At 41.9% G+C, this 23871-nt stretch overlaps 1 protein-coding gene across 2 annotated transcripts in view; it reads left to right on the top strand.

Moving 5' to 3' along the window:
* The window catches only part of rab8b (RAB8B, member RAS oncogene family), a 41817-nt gene that overhangs the window by 12842 nt on the left and 5104 nt on the right, over window positions 1–23871 (top strand). For both annotated transcript variants that reach the window (XM_056278378.1, XM_056278377.1), the window contains exons 2-5: window positions 6255–6315; window positions 17683–17743; window positions 20128–20205; window positions 23002–23091. In XM_056278378.1, coding sequence (XP_056134353.1) covers window positions 6255–6315; window positions 17683–17743; window positions 20128–20205; window positions 23002–23091 — 290 coding nt within the window. The remainder of the gene's footprint in view (window positions 1–6254; window positions 6316–17682; window positions 17744–20127; window positions 20206–23001; window positions 23092–23871) is intronic.

The raw sequence follows: 23871 nt of genomic DNA, 5'->3' as shown, positions 1-23871 counted from the left end.
ATCACCAAATTCACACACACAGGAGAAGAGAAAGGAGAAGACGTCATTCAGAGAGTGAGAGAGAAAAAAAAGACGTGAGAGAAGAGAACAGTTACATAAAGGTATAAATGCCCCCGAAAATTACTAGACACAAAAGACCCTGGCTCACTGTCCTGACTGATTCTTTAGATGGCTTTAGGACTTCACCCTTTCCATTTTCATCTACAACAGTGAGTGCCTGTCTGACATGTTTTCCAAAGCAAGTCATAACAGCAACAGCAGCAATAATGATAAAGTTAAAGACATAAATAATATAGCAGCAGAAATTGATCAACATTTGAAAACAAGCAAAATCATCTTTTTAATTTTTCTCTTTCTGTGGTCTTCCTCTTTTATCACATGGCATGTTGACAACAATGCCTTTTTCATGACAGGTCAGGTGGCTGCCCTGCAGTACTTAGTTCATCTTTATGGTGTGTATCATACGCTCCCGTGTATAATAAGTGTGTCCGTGTTGATGGCCAGCATTCTCTGAAATGTAGAGGCTGGTATGGGTAGATGTTAACTGAAATTTAGAATAAGGCTGCCAGCTTTTGAAAAAAAACAAAAACAAAACATAAAATTCAGGTAGGAAAGCATTTCTACTTTACTTTTCTTAGCCACATTATCCCCGGCAGGATTCAACCTTGCAGTCACAAGTCTCACTAACCTCTAGGTTTCCACCTGCTATGTTGATGAATTCCTGATTTTGATATGCAGCCGTTATCCTAACAGGCTTGGTATCTGGCGCTAGGGGTTCCTGAGGCCCACCAGGTAGACAAGACAGAGGCAGCACAAAGCTGACATCAATACTTGATACTTTGGATAGCCTCTTCAATGCATGCACTTTCATCTCTCTTGATGAGACACTCACTGACATTTTCACTTTTTTGCAAAGTTGTTTCTTAGAAGGAGAATGACTGACCATGACAAAGAGAGAGCGAGCAAACAGGAGTGGGCGGGCAAGTGATAGATTGGGAACCAGTGAGTGAATAGCATTGCTAGCAACTTAGTGAGTGAGCATCTCAGGGAAAGAGTAAGTTGGGGCAAGTGGGCCGCAGGGTGGAATTTAAAGTAGTGAGACTGTATTTAACAGGAAGGACTTGTTTAGAAACCTGCTGACTATAAGCATTTGCCTACTTAAGTGTCCTTGAGCAAGACAATGAATCCCTGTCTGCAGTGGAGCCTCTGTCCTGTAGCTGACCCTGAATTCTGACCTTTCTGTGGACTGGGAAAGAACAACATTTCTTTGCCAGGTTCAACTGGGTATCAAGCATTACATCACTGGGACAATCTTAGTTGTATAAACTGCATGTATGGCACTATCAGGGTTTTTTTTTCACTTTGCTCTCCCTATTGTCTAATTCATCTGTGGCCATGTGTGTTATATGATCTATCCCTTCTCTTCCATGCAGCATGGATGACTTTTGCATGACTTCAGCAGATTTGTTATTTTCTCTTATACTCAGGCTAGTACAGGACAGAGGTCCTCCATTCTCAGTAACACCCTGTAGCGCCGCATTATGTAATAACGCCGCATTATGTAATAATGTAATAAATTTTCACATCATTATGTAATAATGCCACATTTCGTAATAACTTGCCGCATTTTGTAATAAAATTCTTGAACGCAATATTTAATAAAGTTTGCCGCATTTTGTAATAAGTTGTTACTTATTGCACTGGTTATTACAAAATGCAGATGTTATAATTTTTTATGAAGAAAATGTAATAATTTGGTGCATTATGTAATAAACCACCAAAATTTATGTCTTAATTTGAAAAAAAACATAACGTCAGAACAACATTGATTTTAAGCATTCTAGCATGACTCAACTAAGAATTAATTTTACAAACTAGTAAGATGTTTCATTAGTCAAAACTTATTCAAATATAACTGTTTATTATAATCATAGAGAATGTGTTTGAATGTTCAGAGACAAAAACTGCACTATGCGTGTTACAGACACAAACATTATCAGTGCACTGAAATGTCAGGAGACATACACACATCTGCATTATGTTAAACAAATATTATGTGATTAGAAAGCAGACAAAAGATAAAAACAAATATGAAACAGAAAAAATAATGCAGTTTAATTAATTTAATAAACCATCAAAATTATTGTCCTTCATCTGCATTCATAATATGTATAACAATTAGGAAAAATTAAAATTCTCTAACTGGACTAGCATTATACGTTATTTTTTGGTTTGGTTCACAACATAGTGGCGATAGCATGTGTGCGTGTACTAAAGCCAGCCACCAGGGGGAGATCCAAACACTTTGGCTTCCGTTTTGCCATGCCCTCTGACCACTTAAGATGGAAAATATTTGAAAGGCAACACGATGAAAGGTATGAACAAATATCAGATTTCAGATTCAGAGAATCTCTCAGAAATGTATATGTTGATTGATTTGCAACTAATATGAAATGCTAACAGATTAAAGCCCAAACTTTTAAGTTAGTAACCTTGATCTGATTAGCAATGATAAGCTAAACTAGCAGATGCTAGATTGGTTTTAGAAAGTTTCTGAAATGACAGATTAATTTCGGGGACCAATAACAGCAAACTACTGTAAGTTTCTGCTATAACATAATACAACAACGTGATATATTCAATTAAACAAAATATTTTCTGACAGCTCTACAGTTCAGCATAATTGTGGCCTGTACCCTTTGGGTTGTCTGCATGGGATATGGACAACAACAATCAATGACTAAAGATGTCTATGAAGTCATTGAGAAGAAACTAAAGGGAGAGTTCAATGTTCCTGTCAATGCACGTACAAGAGTGCAACAAAGTGCTCTGGTGAGGCTGTGGGGAAATAGGAATCTCTACTCTCTGAGCGAGGATGGAGAGACCTTGCTATGAAGTCTGCAGTTGGTGGCATTGTAAAAAAGGTCTGGATGACACAAAGGGATCAGGTGCGAGGAAGCTGAATAAGCGACTAAATGAGCAACACTCTGGCATTAGTGAAAGAAAGTTTCAAAAAACACTGGACTGCTCCAGACGCTACCAACTCCACAAGGCTAGATTTGGAAATAAACCCATTCCGAGGCCCATCAGGGCCAAAGAAGTACAGGATCGGCATCAGATTGACCTCCTTGATATGGGAAAGTGGAAGATCAAGCAAGGCCATTTCACATATCGATACATCCTCACTGTGATTGATGTCTTTAGTCGATACACATGGCTTAAACCATTAAAAAGTAAAGACAGCTCAGAGATTGCAAGACATCTTTATGATATCTACACTGAACATGGCCCACCTCAAGTTTTGCAGCATGATCAAGGCAGAGAGTTTAAAGGAGCTGTGCAAAGGCTGATGGAATCAATGCAAGTGAGAATAATTGAGATTTCACCGTACCATCCCAAAAGCCAAGGAAAGGTAGAGAGGACCCACAGAGGAAAAAGATCATGTATGACCTTGTGAATTGTCAGAGGAAAGGGGTTAACTGGGTTAAACATTTGCCGTCATATTCCCGAGTGCTAAATGAAGACCCAAAGGAAGTTTTAAGTTGGATGTCTCCATTTCAAGTATACTATGGGAGAAAAAGTAACACGGTGATGCATCCCCTGGCAGGTTCTCCATCCAGTGTCATTTGTGAACAATCCACGAATGATCCACAAAGTAATTTACCCTCCCTGAAACAGCGGCTCAGATTTGAGGAAAAACGAAGAAGACAAAGACCAATGGCAAAGAAAGCCACTGAGCATTGCAGTAAACGGATGATCCAGCATGCATCTAAACAAAATCCTCCATCTGTTTATCATGTCAGTGAAGCTGTTTTGGTGAGAGTGAAAGATGGTGCCCATCGAGTTTCAAAACGGTATCGCGTGTTGCCTGGTAGGATCATGAAACGTAACATAAAGCTTTCAAAATACAAAGTTCAGTTCAAGATTCCTGGTGATGCTAAAGTGCAAGAAAAATGGTTCGTTGTTTCTGATGTGACCAGTACAACACGGCAACGAGAAAAAAAGCGCTCTAAATCTTTGAAGTCAGTTCTAACTTTGCATCCACTTTTGATGACATACACACATGAAGACAGACTGAGGGACTATAACTCCTTAGATGTGAGTGTACGGTTTGACCCAGCACCCGATGGAAATTGCCAGTTTAGTGCCATAGCTGATCAGCTTGCTTCATTAGGAATATTCAGATCAGCAGCAACCCTAAGGGATGAAATAGTTCAAGATCTCAGGTCTAATCCATTTACCGTAAATGGAACACCTTTGTCTCACTATGTTGATGGAAATGACTTGGATGTATACTTGGATAGCATGTCACAATTTGGGACCTACGGAGATCACATCACACTACAAACGGCAGCTGAGATTTTCAATGTCCAATTTCTCATTATCTCCACACTGGGAACTGATGCCTCTTCTATTATATCTCAGTCTTAACACATACTCAGAAAGCTTGCCATTGCTGGTCCTTGGACATATTGCAGAGGAGCATGGATCACATTATCTCAGTCTGGAGGGGTCAGTGTCTTCATTCATTGAGAATATTGTGGAAGCTGAGAGGGAAAGGACATGTCAAAGATATGAGAATGGATCAAACCAAGAAGATGATGAACCAGATGTTCTCCATGATGATGCCCTGAATGAATGCCATGATGCTATGTTTGTTGAAAACCATCACCATTTCACGGATGAACCAGATGACTGTGCTCTGGATGAACACCATGATGATCCCCTGGATATACCCCATGATGATGCCCTTCTATATGATGATGGAAATTGTGACATGCCCAACCTGCCGACAGAATTGCTGGCATATGTTATTCAGTTGACACTACATGCTGACATGTAAATGCTCGGTGTATTCAACAGGGTTTCTAAACTTTTTCAAGACCTTGCATCACGATTTCTTCCTCAAATCTACATCAGAGAATCTTTAGCTGAAAGCCTTCAGTTGGAACATGACAGTGACAGTGTCATTAGTATTATGAAGCTATATAAATCAGCTGGACGTGGGAGTGGTCTCTCAGCGAGATTAAAGGAGCTATTTGGAAAAAATAGCAAGTGGATGAGGGCCTGGGTCTTGTTGAGGCACACAAGCTGTGGACATTTCAAAATCAAGGACATTTTTTGGAAAACATAGTATGGGAAGGAAGGAAGGAGAGATATGATGTAAATAGTGAATGAATAAAGGAAAGAACGATAGGAGGAACTTCCAAATGTGACAGATCACATTTAACCTTGAACAGTATGTGTCTGTTGTACCTAGTTCAATAATTTTGTGACTGTTTATCTTTAATCTTACTAAGTGATGGTTGTTTTAAGAGAAGTTTATGTTGGAGGAAAAGGTATTTCTACTGTTGCTACTAGAGAAGATGTTTTTTTTTCAAGTCGTAAATAAATTTCTTGTACATTGGAAATATTACAAATCTTTTTGTTAATCGGCAAGTGTGGCTAGCCTTCTTTTTTATTTTAATAACATGATTAGAAATATCTCATTTTGATTTAAAAGTTTGTTTAGGCTGTTTTTAGTCAGTTTATACTATTGTTAACCACTATAGAAAAGGACATCTATGTTGCATTAACACAAATGGAACTGGAATAAAGTTTTTTCTATTCCATATTTGTTTCTGTCTTTTGTCTGCTTTCTATCACGTATATATGCATAACATAATGCAGATGTGTGTATGTCTCCTGACATTTCAGTGCACTGATAATGTTTGTGTCTGTAACACGCATTTAGTGCAGTTTTTGTCTCTGAACATTCAAACACATTCTCTATGATTATAATAAACAGTTATATTTGAATAAGTTTTGACTAATGAAACATCTTACTAATTTGTAAAATTAATTCTTAGTTGAGTCATGCTAGAATGCTTAAAATCAATGTTGTTCTGACGTTATGTTTTTTTCAAATCAAGACATAAATTTTGGTGGCTTATTACATAATGCACCAAATTATTACATTTTCTTCATAAAAAACTGGAACATCCGCATTTTGTAATAATCGGTGCAATAAGTAACAACTTATTACAAAATGCGGCAAACTTTATGACATATTGCGTTCAAGAATTTTATTACAAAATGCGGCAAGTTATTACGAAATGTGGCGTTATTACATAATGATGTGAAAATGTATTACATTATTACATAATGCGGCGTTATTACATAATGCGGCGCTACACACCCCAAACCCAGCGGCTTGTTAGGGCTGGTGTAAATGTGCTTTCTAATGTCAATCATGTCTGTTTGCTCTGTTTCAGGAATTGACTTCAAAATCAGGACGATAGAGTTAGATGGGAAGAAAATTAAACTTCAGATCTGGTAAGAGAGTCTGCCTGCCAACTTGCTGTGCGAGTATGGGTATCTTTTTCATTTAACTGAGTGATATTTTTGTTGTCTGTTTTTATTGTTTTAACTGTCAAGGACTTTGAGATTGTCTGATGATGAAAGGTACTATACAAATAAAATGTATTATTATTATAGTTGCCACATTAAATTTGATGCTGGTTCCGAAACAATACTTCTTTGATACCGTTCTTTGTTAAATGACATGACATTGTACATACTAGGAAGGACACATGGGGAGGTCAATCCGGTAAACTGTTATGTACTTTCATGACACTGAATGTAAATGCGTATGTTTGCCCTTTGCTTAAATGCTTTGAACATTGCCCCATCAGGATAAGTCCACTGTGTAATAATAAAGCTCATCTTTCTACCTGGAATAAAACAAAACAAATCAAAATCAAATCAATTTTATTTGTATAGCCCAATATCACAAATTACAAACTTGCCTCAGTGGGCTTGACAGCAACACAACATCCTGACCTTAGACCCTCTCATCGGATAAGGAACAACTCCCTAAAAACCCCTTTAACAGGGAGAAAAAATAGGAAGAAACCTCAAGGAGAGCAACAGAGGAGGGATCTCTCTCCCAAGACGGACAACGTGCAATAGATGGTGTGTTTATGCAATTTACACAATACAACATTGAAAGAGGATAACAGAATTATAATGGACTTATAAAATTTATGAAGAATATGATGTGCAGGATGCCAAGCAGTGTCCAGATGCCATTAGAACAGTCTAAGACCCAAGCCACGTGACCAGGATCATCATGTAAAAAAAAAACCAACAGTCGAATGGACTGTTTATTCATTTGTATGAATAAACAGTCCATTAAACAGTCCCTCTGGCTGTCTCTCATCCTACTCAGGTTCACTCCATTTACAGGCTTTTCTTTCCCTACCAATTGAAATACACTTAATTAAATATACATGCCCCCACCCCTGACCAGCTGACTGTTCTCCTGATCTCACCCCCTGCTCTGGAGATGAAAATGGTCACTGTCATCTGCTCCCTAAATTGAAATTATAGCGTGTAATGCAAAGTACCGACTAGTGAGTTGTATGATGGCACCCTTTATGTGATGGAGCCAATGCAGCGGGGCATGATCCAAACAGTGGGTGAACTGGTACTTCAGTTGTAGTGAAGGGTAAGGACTATCCACTCAATGGCTAGACATATTTTTATGGGGTTTTCTCTGAAATGTTTCGCCAAAATGTTGGTAACTTATCATATTTAAAGAATGTAAGTGAGAGTAGCATGCAGTTATCTATATCTCATCACCTTTCTACAAAACAAATGTCCTACAGCTAGCTGAAATGGCTGCTGTTGTAATTGCTTCTCTCAGATAAATTGCACACTTAGTATTTGGTTTGGCTTTGAGACATGCCCATCTAAACTGCAGGACTATAAGACTGCTGGCTTTCACGCTAGATGATGTATAGTAGAGTGCGGCTTATAAGAGACATGAGGATGTAGCACCCTGTCCATTATTGAAATAAGACAAGGGATCCCAAACACTATCCCACTTGCTTGAACAACTTTTTATTAGCATTCAGGCAAGCAATAGGGATGGGGCACCTACTCCACCATGAACAGAAGATCCAGCTTTGACCCCAATTTCAGCAGTCTTGCTACAGAAACCTATTACTGCCTTTGGCATTGCATTGTAGCTCCTTGGCCGCCTATTAGTGTGGGAATGGTACGAGCCTGTGCAAATTGATTTTCAATCCATTAATCCATACAGCCTTGTGAAGTGTCCGAGACATAGTTGTTATGCTTTGATCGCTCAGAATCTCTTTTGAGATTCCAACCCATTGGATGATATGATAGAGGATTTTTGCAACTACTTGCAACATATGTGATACAGAATCACTTCCTTTGAATACTGCATTAGGTTTCAACCATGGCCAACAGAAAGAAATGTTCCTTTGCACTATGGTGAATTGGCATGATGAGGTTCGTAGCATATTTTTTAAAGATTTCAATCAATAGGAAAGACTGCAAAGGTACCTTTGGAGAAGCTGGGGTGTTGACAATAACACTTACAACAAAGAGCATTCCACCCACACGTATTGTCATAAATCCCTGGCCAGTGGCCTTTTTTTCCTCTAGGCCTCTTGACGTCCTGCCATGGTATTTCCAAGTACTGGGCGTTGTACTCAGTCAGCCATTGCTGGCAGAAGGCTGAAGCTGAATTGTGGGAGCACCACCTGCTGATCATCTGCTCTTGGTCATTCCTCAGCTGATTTCACCATCTGTACTTGTACAGGTGTGCAGGTAGAGGCCAGCATCCAGCATCTACGGATGGCCAGCATCCTAATAGATGGTTGTATGGATACAGCATTGACATCTAGCCTTGGGCCTCAGGCCAAGCCAGCCCAGGATCACCTTTTTGTTCTAGCTGTTGTCCTAAGAATGCCAGCAAACCATGGGCAACTAAGGGCCCACATCAGAGGAAGTAGATCAGATTGTGATGTCTTCTTTAACCAGAAATGGGAAAGACCTCAGTGGGCTAACCATAGGGGAAGCAGTGGATAACAGCAGCTTTCCCCTCAAGAGGACCCGGTTCTCAGTCCAGGCATGTGCAATTGCTTGCAGTGCCTGGTGCCTTTGCTTCCACGTCTGCAAGCTCAATGCACCCTCTTGCAGGCGGGCAAGATGGGCAAGAATTTTCCTGTAACAGTGTCTCCATTGTCCCTGCTTCACGTCCTTCGTTGCTACATATCAGCCTCCAATGTGACAAGTGTCTCTGTCTTTCACCTTCCACTTTTTCTGGTGTTGTAAAGAATTATTGCACTATTCATGGATAAAGTTTCCAGTTTATTAAAATTGAGAACATTCTATGTAGAAGATCCCCCCCCAACACACAAGTACAAACACAAAATCTATTTGAAAAAAATCTTTAAGTGAGAACATTAAGTAGAAGTCCACAATACATCACAGTTCATATCAAAATAATTCCTACAGTATTCCCCCATCTGTGTCTGGTTTGGTGACTGAGATAGTCCCTCAGCGAAACAGATAAGCAAGTGTATATGAACCAGAATCAGAAATTATTTTATTGCTGTGTGCATTACATGCACTAGGAATTTTACTTGGCGTTGTTAGTACAATTTAGTCTGTCATCACCAGACCAAATCGCAAATCTGAATCAATCTTGAACCTCTCAGTTCCTTTTTGATTTCCAAGTAGACCCCTGCACAGGCCAAAAACTCCAGCCGTAGCCCGGCCCCAGCCCAGCAAAGTCTGCAATTTGTCAGCCCTAGACCAACACCAATATCACTTTAAGCTCCCTGATGTGCGCTCTCTCTGATGCATGTTCTCTCTGATACACGCAAAGACACACACACATATGGCATGGTCATCTGTCACGTGTAATGCACGTGTACATTGTTAAGTCTATTCATATGCAACAACAAATGCCAGGACGCTTGAACTTCAACTCCAGTCAACTTTACTTGTGTCTCTCATGTCACGTACAGAACAACCACACAGTTTTCTTTTTACATCAGGGTTCCTCCAGCTACGGATAGCAATATGGTACAATACACTACATCCCCCTGTAGTTTTTTTTTAAACACGGTTAAACAAGTTAATCTCCTTGGAACATATTGCAACGGTTCTTTAACTCAAAATAATGTCATGTAGCACTGTATATAATGTCTCATAACTGGACTAACTGTGCCTACACAAAATAATCTTATTTCCCATAACCACAATAAGATTTAATAAACGTCAATAAATCAGTTACACTGCAATATGAACTGTGCAGTATCTCTTTCTGCATGTCTACTCTCTAAATCTTGGCGGAGTTTTGACCAGTCTGCCTGACCTAGTACGATAAGATTGTGTGACTGTAGACAAGTCACATGTGTCACCATGTTGAGCGTGTGCTGAGCTTTGTGAGTGAGAATTGTCCTCATCAATAGACAATGCATTTTCAAAGCTTGCATTCACACCCATGTCTTGCTCAGCAGCAGAAGGTGGAAACTCCGTCTCAACTGTCTTCCTCAAATGTCTCCTATTTCTCCTGAACATCCATCCCTCAGGTGTACGAATGACAAAGTTGTTCCTGCCCTCTCAGAACCACGGCTTGCTTCCATACTTATCCATACTGCATCTGGACATTTTCTCAGCTCAGGTAGGTATTTTGCATGGCAATCGTATAGGTTTTTTTTTTTTTTTGCTTTTCTTTCAGCTTTCTGTGCACACTTGAGTGCTCTTTCAAAGGTGAGTAGTGAGGTGGAGGCCTGAGGTTTTGTCTTGAGCTGACGCCCCATCAGCATCTCTGCAGGTGACAACCCTACACTTTCCATTGGTATGTTCTGATACTCTAAAAGCGCTATGTGAGGGTCACCAGTATTATCCCGAGTCTTCTTAAGCAACTTCTTGACTGTCTGCACAGTCCTTTCTGCCTTTCCTTTTGATTGAGCATAACCACAACTGGATGTGATATGGCTGAACTCCCAGCTCTCTGAAAAACCTCTGAATTCTGCACTGGAATATTGTGGACCATTGTCTGAAATTACCACATCAGGAACTCCATGCCTTGCAAATATGGATTTCATGGAAGTTATTACACCCTTACTGGTTGTGTCGCTCAGCCTCATGATCTCTGGGTATTTTGAGAAGTAGTCGACACATAGCAGAAAGTCTGAGCCATTGATGCGAAACAGATCTGTGCCTACCTTTTCCCAAGGCCTAGTTGGTAAGGGGTGTGAGATCAGTGGTTCCCTTTGATTGCTATTCATGTTCTCATTGCAGACAGCACATTGCGCTACCACTTGTTCAATCTGGGTGGATATACCAGGCCAATAAAGAACATCCCTGTCTCTTTCTTTACATTTGACTACACCTAAGTGTGACTCATGTATCTTGCTAAGCATCTGCGATCTCAGTTGCTGTGGTACAATGGGTTTCTCTGCTTTGAATAGGAGCCCTGATGTGAAACTGACCTCTTCTCTAAACATTCAGAAAGGTTGCACACCTGACACAGCAGACCTGTCTTTTGGCCATCCATTCATTGTCATGTTCTTCAGTTCCTGCATCACTGGGTCTTGTGCTGTTGCATTTCGGAACACCTGCAGCTTTTCTTCTGAGATGGGTAACTGTAGTGCAATCCAGTTCACTTGCAGTTCCTCCTCCAGAAGATCCTCTTTTTGCTCATGAAGATAAGCACGACTCAAGATTTCTGCAATTTTGAACTCTTTTCCTGGCTTGTATGTCACAGAGATGTTGTACTTCTGAAGATACAGCAGCATCCTTTCATGGGAGCCAGACGTAGCGGCTTCTTAAAAGATGCTTTCTAGTTGTTTGTGATCACTTTCCACTTGGATCTCCCTGCCATACACATATTGATGGAACTTTTTGCAGCCATATACAACAGCTAGCAGCTCTTTCTCTATTTGAGCGTACTTGCGTTGACAATCTGTGAGTGCTCTTGAGCCATATGCCACAGGGCATCCATCCTGCAGTATTACTGCTCCGATGCCCTCCGAATTTGCATCCACAAACAGCGTCACATCCTGGTTGACATCATAGTATTTCAGGGTTGGAGCTTCGGTGATTAGCTGCTCCAAGCTTTCACAGCACTGTTGTTGAGCCCCCTCCCAGTGCCATCCTGTCACATCCTGTAACAGTTTCCTTAAAGGAGCAGAGACTTCAGAGAGATTAGGAATAGATTTGGCTTAATATTGGACCATCCCCATGAACCTTAGAAGTGTTTGCTTGTCAGCAGGTGGGGATATGACATACCTCTGGAAGTATGGAGCTGCTTAGGAGAGATGGCAGTGGAGTTTTTACCTAGATTGTTTAGCGCAATCTTGGAAAGCGAGAGGATACCTGAGGAGTGGAGAAGAAGCATACTGGTACCGATTTTCAAGAATAAGGGCGATGTGCAGAACTGTAGCAACTACAGAGGTACGTATAAAGTTGATCAGCCACAGCATGAAGATATGGGAAAGAGTAATAGAAGTTAGGTTAAGAGGAGAGGATGATTAGCGAACAGCAGTATGGTTTCATGCTGTGAAAGAGAACTACATATGTGATGTTTGCTTTGAGAGTGTTGATTGAGAATTATAGAGAAGGCCAGAAGGAGTTACATTGTGTCTTTGTGGATTTAGAGAAAGCATATACCAGGGTGCCAAGAGAGGAGGTGTGGTATTGTATGAGGAAGTCAGGAGTTACAGAGAAGTATGTAGGAGTGGTGCAGGATATGTATGAGGGAAGCATGACAGTGGTGAGGTGTGTGGTTAGAATGACAGATGGGTTCAAGGTGGAGGTGGGATTACATCCAAGATCGGCTCTGAGCCCTTTCTTGTTTGCAATGGTGATGGACAGGTTGGCAGACGAGATCAGACAGGAGTCTCTGTGGATTATGATGTTTGCGGATGACATTGTGATTGCAGTGAGAGTATGGTGCAGGTTGAGGAGAGCCTGGAGAGGTGGAGGTATGCACTGGAGAGAACAGGAATGAAAGTCAGTAGGAGCAAGATGGAATACATATGCATGAATGAGAGGGAGGAAAGTGGAATGGTGAGGATGCAAGGGGTAGAGATGACAAAGGCATATGAGTTTAAATACTTGGGTTCAACTGTCCAAAGTAACGGGGAGTGCAGAAGAGGGGTGAAGAAGAGAGTGCAGGCAGGGTGGAGTGGGTGGAGAGAGTGTCAGGAGTGATTTGCGACAGAAGGGTGCCAGCAAGAGTTAAAGGGAAGGTTTACAAGATGGTTGTGAGACCAGCTATGTTATATGGTATGGAGACAGTGGCACTGATGAAAAGACAGGAGGTGGAGCTGGAGGTGGCAGAGTTGAAGATGCTAAGATTTCATTGGGAGTGATGAAGAAGGACAGAATTAGGACAGCTCAGGTTGGATGGTTCGGGGACAAAGCAAGAGAGGCAAGATTGAGATGGCTTGGACATGTGTGGAGGAGACATGCTGGGTATATTGGGAGAAGGATGCTGAATATGGAGCTGCCAGGGAAAAGGAAAAGAGTAAGGCCAAAGAGGAGGTTTATGAATGTGATGAGAGAGGACATGCAGGTGGGTGGCTGGTGTGACAGAGGAAGTTACAGAGGACAGAAAGAGATGGAAACGTATGATCCGCTGTCGTGACCTCTAAGGGGAACAGCCAAAAGTAGTGCTAGTAGTTAACCTAAGTTTACCTTGCGCAAGTGCGAGAGTTTCGCAAATCCAGGGTTACCATCTAGACACCAGTGCTTTTATTTGCCGGAGCAAATCAAGCATGAGCTCACAGATTCCTCTGGTTTCCAGGCTAGGTACAATTAAGAAATTCAGAATGCAAGGAAAAATACTGTCTTGAATAAAATTTTATATAAAATTATATATATAATAAATCCAGTGAGTCAAGTAAATTCTTTATGAGACAGTACAAGCCTATTTCATGCCATAAGCAATCATTAGCTGTCATGACCCCTAACGGGAGCAGCCAAAAGTAGTAGTGGTAGTAGTAGTAGATTATGTAGAGAGAGAGAATGGGGAGGAAGAAGAGGAGGTATCATGGAAGACCAAGCCCCTCCATGGGATGTACCATCAACAGTTAGAAGACGTGGCTGATATTGAGAAATCCTACTCGTGGCTAGAAAAGGCAGAACTGAAGAGCAGCACAGAGACTCTGATCATAGCAACGTAAGAACAGGCACTCAGGACCAGATCAGTTGAGGCAGGGGTTTACCACACCAGGCAAGACCCAAGATGCAGGCTGTGAAAAGACGCCCCTGATCTAATCCAGCACTTAGTAGCAGGGTGTTAATTGCTAGCTGGGAAAGCATAAAGCATACACTGAAAGGCATAACCAAGTGGCAGGGATAGTGTACAGGACTATCTGTACTGAATACAGACTGGACGTCCCCAAGTCCAAATGGGAGACACCGCCAAAAGTGGTTGAGAATGGCAGAGCTAAGATCCTGTATGACTTCATGTTTCAGACTGACAAGAAGGTGGTGGCTAACCAACCAGACATTGTGGTGGTTGACAAGGAACAGAAGACAGCAGTAATGATCGATGTCGCAATCCAAGTGACGGCAACATCAGGAAGAAAGAGCATGAGAAGCTAGATAAATACCAAGGGCTGAAAGAAGAACTAGATCGGATGTAGAAGGTGAAATCCACTGTAGTCCCAGTGGTAATAGGAGCACTCTCCCAAACAGGGGAAGTGACTCCAGCAGATTCCAGGAACAACATCTGAGGTCTCTGTTCGGAAGAGTGTGGTCCTAGGCAGACACATACCACCCAGAAAAGGGTGAGAGTGAGATTTATATAGAACAGATCTAAAAGAATTTAAACAGCAAAAAGGGGGCATGCAGGGCTGAGCTTCTCCTTAAGTCCACCGCCAGCAGTGGAAAAAAAATGTATACACACATCTGCCTTCTTTTATATTTGGTGCACTTTGTCATGAAGTTTTCTGCATGACAAAGTGCACTATACTGTGTTTATACCAAATTACTCCCCCCAAAAAAACCCTTAAGCAAATTTTTCTCCTTGTCCGTTCGCCAGCATACACTGCAAGACAGCAAACTAAGGTTTGACTAAGCTGGGGCTGACTCACATTATTTGGACTACCAGTTGTGTTGTATGTTTGTTGGTTTTACTAATATTTATTAGTAGTAATATTTAATATAGGTAAGAACTCAGCTCCAAAGAGAAAGCTCAGCATATGCGTATAATTGATGTGACATGCAACTTGCCTTCAACTGCAGAGGTTTGTTATAACCTGTGGGACTCATATCTAAACCCAAATGACCTGTCTGTGTCAGCCTCACTGCTATTAGATGATTTTCCTACTCAGCATAGTCCTTCAAAATTTAATAAACTCTACTTAAAAGAGTTTGATACTCTCTTGAGTTTTCATAGCTGCTGTACATTGACTCCTTATTTCAGTGTCTACCGGTAATATCAGAATAGCACTGCATACTGTAGTATGCTAAAAATGAATTACTGTGTAGTTTAGTTTATCATTATATTTTATGAACATTATACTGACTGCCAGGATGCAAGGAGTGGAGGTGACAAAGACATCTGAGTTTAAATACTTGGGGTCAACTGTCCAAAGTAACGGGGAGTGCAGTAGAGAGGTGAAAAAGAGAGTGCAGGCAGGTTGGAGTGGGTGGAGAAGTGTGTCAGGAGTGATTTGCGACAGAAGGGTACCAGCAAGAGTTAAAGGGAAAGTTTACAAGATGGTTGTGAGACCAGCTATGTTATATGGTTTGGAGACAGTGGCACTGACGAAAAGACAGGAGGCGGAGCTGGAGGTGGCAGAGTTGAAGATGCTAAGATTTTCACTGGGAGTAACGAAGAAGGACAGGATTAGGAACGATTATATTAGAGGGACCGCTCAGGTTGGACGGTTTGGAGACAAAGCAAGAGAGGCAAGATTGAGATGGCTTGGACATGTGTGGAGGAGAGATGCTGAGTATATTGGGAGAAGGATGCTGAATATGGAGCTGCCAGGGAAGAGGAGAAGAGGAAGGCCAAAGAGGAGGTTTATGGATGTGGTGAGGGAAGACATGCAGGTGGCTGGTGTGACAGAGGAAGACGCAGAAGACAGGAAGAAATGGAAACGGATGATCCGCTGTGGCGACCCCTAACGGGAGCAGCCGAAAGTAGTAGTAGTAGATACTGACTGCCAGTACACGTCACACTAAACGCAGACTGAAATTAAAACACAGTACACTTTGACTCTGCATACCACTGAAAAACAGGACATAGATGCACAAGTTTCCCCCCATCTGAAAAACCCACAACATGCACTTTAGCAAATGCACAGGTTCACTTAAGCCAGATGCACAGATACACCCACATACAGACCTGTCACCTGGTTCATAGTTACTGTAATTTTGATGTGACATTTGATGATTGGTGGCGATGATTGGTGATTTGATGATTGATGACAGATGGCGGCGCAAATTCACGTTTGCAGTGGCCTCACCCAGTACCGGTGTGGGAAGATGGTGGCGCGAACTTATGTTTGCGGCAGCCCGACCCAGTACCATCCATGCAGTGTCTTTGTCCACATCTGCGTGTAAGTTTATGTCTTCGTTTGATGGCTGGGAGAGCTGGCGCTGGATCGGTGGGTAGAGTTTGGTCTACTGCGTGCTGTGGGCCCAGGGACCACAGTCCTGCCCGGAGCTGTGCTCGAGGAGGAAACTTCAAGGGCGGTCTGACAGGATGTGGAAGCGGGGCAGGCTAAGCTAACTGCTAGCCCATGCAGACTGGCAGTTCCGATAACACCGAGGGTGGTCTATCAATTGCCCCGCCTGGTGTTGACTGTGTTTTTGGTGTCGCTCTGTGGAGTGTGGGGAGGTGTGTTGAGGGTGTCTGGCCGGGAGAGCTGGCATTGGATCGACTGGAGAAGCCTGGTCTGCTGCGTCCGGTGGGCCCAGGGACCACGGCCCTGCCTGGAGCTGCGCTCAAGGAGGAAACACCGAGGGCAGTCTGACAGGACGTGGATGCGGGGCAGGCTAAGCTAACTGCTAGCCCATGCAGTTCCGACAGTCATCCTGGCTGGTTTTTGTTCTCTTGGACAGTGATTTTTTTTTGTAATTTGATATGTGTGTTCTTGTAATTTTTGGATATATATTTTTGTCTTTGTGTTGCCCTGCTGTGGGCTGGGGAAACGATATTTCATACATGAAATGAAATGACAAATAAAGTGTTCCTGATTTAAATAAACTTGACAACAAATGCTCTTGTTTACACCTGGTATTAAACGTGAACCCCCTGTCTGTGCCAAGACCTGATTTCCATTTCTTTTAGCGTTTAACATCCATCCCCATTGATAAACTGGATTACTGTTTCTTTCATAAAACAGATTTTCAAATGCCCCAATTACTCCCCTAATATTTATATCCAGTTACAGATTATCCTGTTAAAGATTACCAGGGATTCAAAAAAAAATGTTTGAGTTTAGTTTTTTAAAACAATTTTCTGAAACTTTTTGATAGTTTTAAGTTGCTCTGTGTAATTTCTTAGCTTAATCAGCATATCATTATCTTCCCACCTTAATGCAGCTTCCCACCCACTGTTCATGTAGTTAAACATCTGTGACCAACCCCAGGGGTGGTTTCTGTGTTATGATCTTTTATGCGACTTGGGTGCAATTTTTATTTATTTACCTTCATCTGCACTTGATCCAACAGGTCATGATGCCCATAATTGCAGGAATAAAAGGGGTCTTTGTGTTCGTGTGGGTTAAGATGATAAAAATTGGACTGAGACAACAAGGGTTAATATAGCTGTAGTTACTGTATCAACTATGTTTAGCCCTCTTTGGCCTTGCAGTGTAAACCAGACTAATGTTCATCTCTCCTCCTCTCTCCCAGGGACACAGCAGGCCAGGAGAGGTTTAGAACCATCACAACAGCTTATTACAGAGGGGCCATGGTAAGTGTTAGTTAAGTGGTCAGCGGCAAAAAGATATATGGGGTTTGGCTTGCCCAGTCTAACCTAACCAAATTAAACTGAAGCCCAGCAAATTATAATAGCTTGCTCAGTCATCAACTTCTGCTGCTACTATTGTTAACTTTGCCATGACCGCTATCATTTCTACTTCGACTGCTACTGCAACTACCAGAATTCCTGGCAGCAATGTTAATACCATTGATGTTAATAATGCTAATATAGCCATTGTCCCTTCTACTATGGATATTTCCATTGCTGTTATGACTACTGGTATTTAAGACTACTTTTATTCTCCTACCGCCACTACTATTAGTTATAAAATCCACTTTCATAACTACTACTAAAAGTACTGGTATTGCCACTGCTATAGTTACTACTATAAGTACTACTACTACTACTACTGTAGATATAACTACTATTGCTCCTGTTAAAGTGGCCAAAAGGAGGAGATGTATGGGCTGAGGATTTTTAAATTGTTCATGATGAGTGAATTGTGCCTTTTTCTAAGTCATCCGTTAGTACTATTGCTTATGCAGTGAACACTACTGTTACCACTATGGTAACTATAGCCACAGTTACTACTGCTATGACCACAGGTGCTACTACTCTAGTGGTGAAGAGGAGTTATGTATTATCGGGTGTGACATGAAGTGATCATCTTCTACATTTGTCATCATCTTACAATGCTGTGATTGCAAACAGTCCCAAATCCTCTGTGAATAGTACGTATGGCCATTGATTGAAACTAGTTAATGGTCACGCCTGTTTGCATATGAAACTGATCGTTGGTTTCGGTTGTTGTGTGCAACTGTATTGTTATAAGGGAGGGGATACCTGCAGTCAGTTTAGACTGAAGATGTCACTTAGATGAGTGATAAAACTTTTCCGTCAATAAACGTTGTGTCCAGATGAACTGATTCAATTTCTTTAATTTTCTTACCTGGATTATTGAGCATGCATAAAGACACTAATGATACTATTGCTACCACCATTATGACAACAGGTATTACCCTTACTGCAGCTTCTCATCAGAGAAGGATTACTTCACTGAGCTATGCGCTGTAGGAGAGTAAATCTTGTCGTGACGGTGCACATGTTATTCATATCTAGACCAGTGTATCATTTCCATAGGCCTTGGCAGTCACACCCTCTCTGTTTTTTTGCTTGATCCTAGCCTGCGCTCTCTCAAGCAGATGTGTTGGCTCACTGTGTTTTTGGTGCTGCTTTACCATTATTCTGTTGGTGTGGCATTCAGATCATTTCTGTTAAATTGATACTAAAATCCAATCAGATAACATGGGATTTGTGTATGTAGGTTAAACTTAAATTAAGACAGACATCCCACAGAGACTGTGGACTTCCATTTTACCAGTCAGAGATGGGAATTGTTTTCCCTTAGGAGTTAAAAGGTAATTCTGTTTTGGTTTTTTTAACAACCTGGGTTATATGTTAATAGTTTTTTGCCATCATTCATATTGATTATAATATCATTTCACTCACCAGCTTTATTGTAGAGGTTTATGGATACAGAACCACCTCTGGACATAGCTTTACAATAGTGTCTTATGGGGCAACAGAACTCCAACGTCAGACATGTCTCATCAAGTCCAATTTAATCCAATGATATAAAGCGCAAGTTAGAGGTTATTATCTGAAAGGGCCAGTATGGTTGATTGCATCGCTGAGTTTCCTCCTGGTTCAACTTGCGGGAATAACCAGGTTTTACTCACTGTGCACTCATCAAAGTAAACATAATCACCTGGCCAGCATAATTGAAAAGTCATAGATAATGCAAGGTCACGTACATGGTCCAGCTGAGGCACTAGTAGTTTTTGTTGTTGTTGAAAGGACAGGTTTAGGGTTTGTGTTCAGTTACCCCATAAGACACCATTGTGAAGCTTTGTTTAGTGGTGGCCCCATGTCCAAAATCTCCAAAATTAAGCTGGTGAGTAAAATTATATCATAACTGATACGCACAATGGCAAAAACTATGAAAAAAATTCTTTTTTTTAATAAGAACTTGAGCATAAAGTTTTCTCTGCTTTTTATTGTCTTGGCACTGGAACATACTGAACTATTTATTGCTCTTAATATCAGCAATGTAGGGAGCGTAACATATTCTGCTGTTGCAGTCATGCCTAAAAGGTAAATATAAGTGTGTATACCTGGTGAGTGGAATCGTGGAAAACGAGGTAGCCACTTTGAACTTGATCAACAATTTACTTGAGTATTAATATGACATCTACATCTGGTTGCCTTTCTTTACAAGGGTCAGAAGTTGAATGCCATTAGGCTGGGCACTTCCTGCTAATGTCACATTGCGTGTCACTCCCTCTGGAAACACTTCCTGTCTTTTGTGTTTCCAGGGCATCATGCTGGTGTATGACATCACCAATGAAAAGTCCTTTGACAATATCAAGAACTGGATCCGCAACATCGAGGAGGTATAATCAGTTACATAACCTAACATGCCACAGCACATAACACTGCACATTTCCAGCGTGGTTAGTTCTAGTGGGAATCAAACGCTGTACTGTACCCTGGCTGTTTTAGTACCAAGTTTGACCAATTGAGCTACACAAAGACTGGATCCTCTAACCGTTTGAGTGTCACTGCCATTTTCAACCCAAGCCCTAAATGTTAGCTTGATATGCAATAATGAGCAGTCACTTTGATTTGTAAATGTATCAATAGAGAGGAACAGAGTCCGATATCAATTCCATGCTAGAGTGCTGCCACCTGCTGCCATAAAGGTGTTTTGCATGGATGTAACTGGTTAGAAACGTCAGTTGATAGTAATTGCTGGCAAATGTTTAAATCTAAGAAGTTTGCACTGTGTATTTCTAAAAGTGAACCACATAACTTTCTTATGAAGTATATGTATTTATAAGACCTTTAAACAAATTTCTCCCCATTACAGAGCTGGAGAGTTGCGTGGTAGTGAAGAGTTGCCGTATGGCTGGGCAGGCACTGCAAAAATAGTGAGGGAGACAGCTAGGAAGGTACTTGGTGTGTCATCAGGACAGAGGAAGGAAGACAAGGAGACTTGGTAGTGGAATGAGGAAATACAGCAAATTATACAGAGGAAGAGGTTGGCAAAGAAGAAGTGGGATAGTCAGAGAGATGAAGAAAGTAGACAAGAGTAGAAGGAGATGCAGCATAAAGCGAAGAGAGAGGTGGCAAAGGCAAAGGAAAAGGCCTATGGTGAGTTGTATGACAGGTTAGACACTAAGGAAGGAGAAAAGGACTTGTACCAATTGGCTAAACAGAGGGACTGAGCTGGGAAGGATGTGCAGCAGGTTAGGGCGATCAAGGATAGAGATGGAAATGTGCTGACAAGCGAGGCGAGCGTGATGAGAAGGTGGAAGGAGTACGTTGAGGGGCTGATGAATGAAGAAAATGAGAGAGAGAGAAGGTTGGATGATGTGGAGATAGTGAATCAGGAAGTGCAGCGGATTAGCAAGGAGGAAGTGAGGGGCAGCTATGAAGAGGATGAAGATTGGAAAGGCAGTTGGTCCTGATGACATACCTGTGGAGGCATGGAGATGTTTAGGAGAGATGGCAGTGGAGTTTTCAACTAGATTATTTAACACAATCTTGGAAAGCGAGAGGATACCTGAGGAGTGGAGAAGAAGCATACTGGTACCGATTTTCAAGAATAAGGGCGATGTGCAGAACTGTAGCAACTACAGAGGTATAAAGTTGATCAGCCACAGCATGAAGATTTGGGAAAGAGTAATAGAAGCTAGGTTAAGAGGCGATGTGACGATTAGCGAGCAGCAGTATGGTTTCATGCCATGAAACAGCACCACAGATGTGATGTTTGCTTTGAGAATGTTGATTGAGAAGTATAGAGGAGTTACACTGTGTCTTTGTAGATTTAGAGAATGCATACGACAGGGTGCTGAGAAAGGAGGTGTGGTAATGTATGAGGAAGTCAGGAGTTGTAGAGGAGTATGTAGGAGTGATGCAGGATATGTATGAGGGAAGTGTGACAATGGTGAGGTGTGCAGTTGGAATGACAGATGGGTTCAAGTTGGAGGTGAGATTACATTAAGGATTGGCTCTGAGCCCTTTCTTGTTTGCAATAGTGATGGACAGGTTGACGGACGATCAGGCAGGAGTCTCTGTGGACTATGATGTTTGCGGATGACATTGTGATCTGTAGCGAGAGTAGGGTGCAGGTTGAGGAGAGCCTGGAGAGGTGGAGGTATGCACTGGAGAGAAGAGGAATGAAAGTCAGTAGGAGCAAGATGGAATACATATGCATGAATGAGAGGGAGGACAGTGGAATGGTGAGGATGCAAGGGGTAGAGATGCCAAAGGCATATGAGTGTAAATACTTGGGGTCAACTGTCCAAAGTAACAGGGAGTGCAGAAGAGAGGTGAAGAAGAGAGTGCAGGCGGGTGGAGTGGGTGGAGAAGAGTGTCAGGAGTGATTTGTGACAGAAGGGTACCGGCAAGAGTTAAAGGGAAGGTTTACAAGATGGTTGTGAGACCAGCAATGTTATATGGTTTGGAGACAGTGGCACTGACAAAAAGACAGGAGGTGGAGCTGGAGGTAGCAGAGTTGAAGATGCTAAGATTTTGATTGGGAGTGACGAAGATGGACAGAATTAGGAATGATTATATTAGAGGGACAGCTCAAGTTGGACCGTTTGGAGACAAAGCAGGAGAGGCAAGATTGAGATGGCTTGGACATGTGTGGAGGAGAGATGCCGGGTATATTGGGAGAAGGATGCTGAATATGGAGCTGCCAGGGAAGAGGAAAAGAGGAAGGCCAAAGAGGAGGTTTATGGATGTGGTGAGGAAAGACATGCAGGTGGCTGGTGTGACAGAGGAAGATGCAGAGGACAGGAAGAGATTGAAACGGATGATCCCCTTTGGCGACTCCTAACGGGAGCAGCCGAAAGTAGTAGTAACAGAGCTGGAGCATTGATTTCATCTATTTTTTCAATCATTTATGACATGTGAACCTGAAGTCATTTTGTGGAGTCTTTAATCTCTAGCAACTCACAATTAGGGGAATAATATGATAAACTTAAACACTTGCGTCAACTCTTTCGTCTACTACAAACAACCAAAAGTAAAGAGGTCATGGGTCAGAGCTACTGAATGAGAATACACTATGAGAATAAACTCTTCATGATACTTGGTGGAGAGCTCAAAATGGATAAAAAGTGAGAAGACATACTTAAACTAAACACACAATTTTGCTCTCACTCCATGTATTTCCCTAGCATGCATCTTCTGACGTGGAGAAAATGATCCTGGGCAACAAGTGTGACATGAATGACAAGCGACAGGTGTCCAAGGAAAGGGGGGAAAAGGTCTGTGGGGTTCTTTTGACTGGAGTCAGTTTCTATCTGTAATGTATGTGACTCGTAACATAACATCATTGAATGATTTTACCTTAAGTGGTTTACAGTGCCATGAGTGCACATGTTTGCACACTATGTCTGGCACGAAAGCTCTGAGAATAGCAACCTGTTACACTTTGAATGTCATGTATTTTTTCTGGGAGAGCCTCTACCATAAAATATCAAGAAGAGGGTCACTGGCACAAATCCTTAAGGCAATTGGCAAAAACCTAGCAGGGAGCATGAATAAGTAACACTGTTTCTCAATAGTACTTGAGCAAGTTACCTAACCCTACTCATTTTAGTGTAGCTGCTGAATTATTGATAGTTGAATTCCAGTTGTACAGACCACTCTCAGGTAACATTGTGTGAACCCAGGGTAGAAATTTAGCATCAGTTAAAATCTGTCTCTGATAATAAGCCAGTGTCCTTTGTACTCTAACTTTTGCTTTGGTAAAAAAGTGAAAGTGGGGGCATCTGGGTAGCGTAGTATTCTATTCCGTTACCTACCAACACGGGGATCACCGGTTTGAATCCCTGTGTTACCTCTGGCTTGGTCGGGCGTCCCTACTGACACAATTGGCCGTGTCTGTGTGTGGGAAGCCGGATGCGGGTATGTGTCCTGGTCGCTGCACTAGTGCCTCCTCTGGTCGGTCGGGGTGTCTGTTCGGGGTGGGGGTGGGGGCCTGGAGAGAATAGCCTGATCCTCTCATGCACTACATCCCCCTGGCAAAACTCCTCACTGTCAGG

The sequence above is a fragment of the Lampris incognitus genome, chromosome 4, assembly GCF_029633865.1.
Source record: "Lampris incognitus isolate fLamInc1 chromosome 4, fLamInc1.hap2, whole genome shotgun sequence".
In the NCBI taxonomy this organism is placed as follows: Eukaryota; Metazoa; Chordata; class Actinopteri; order Lampriformes; family Lampridae; genus Lampris; species Lampris incognitus.
The sequence above is the reverse complement of the archived record's forward strand: the minus strand, read 5'-3'. Positions and strand labels throughout refer to the sequence as shown.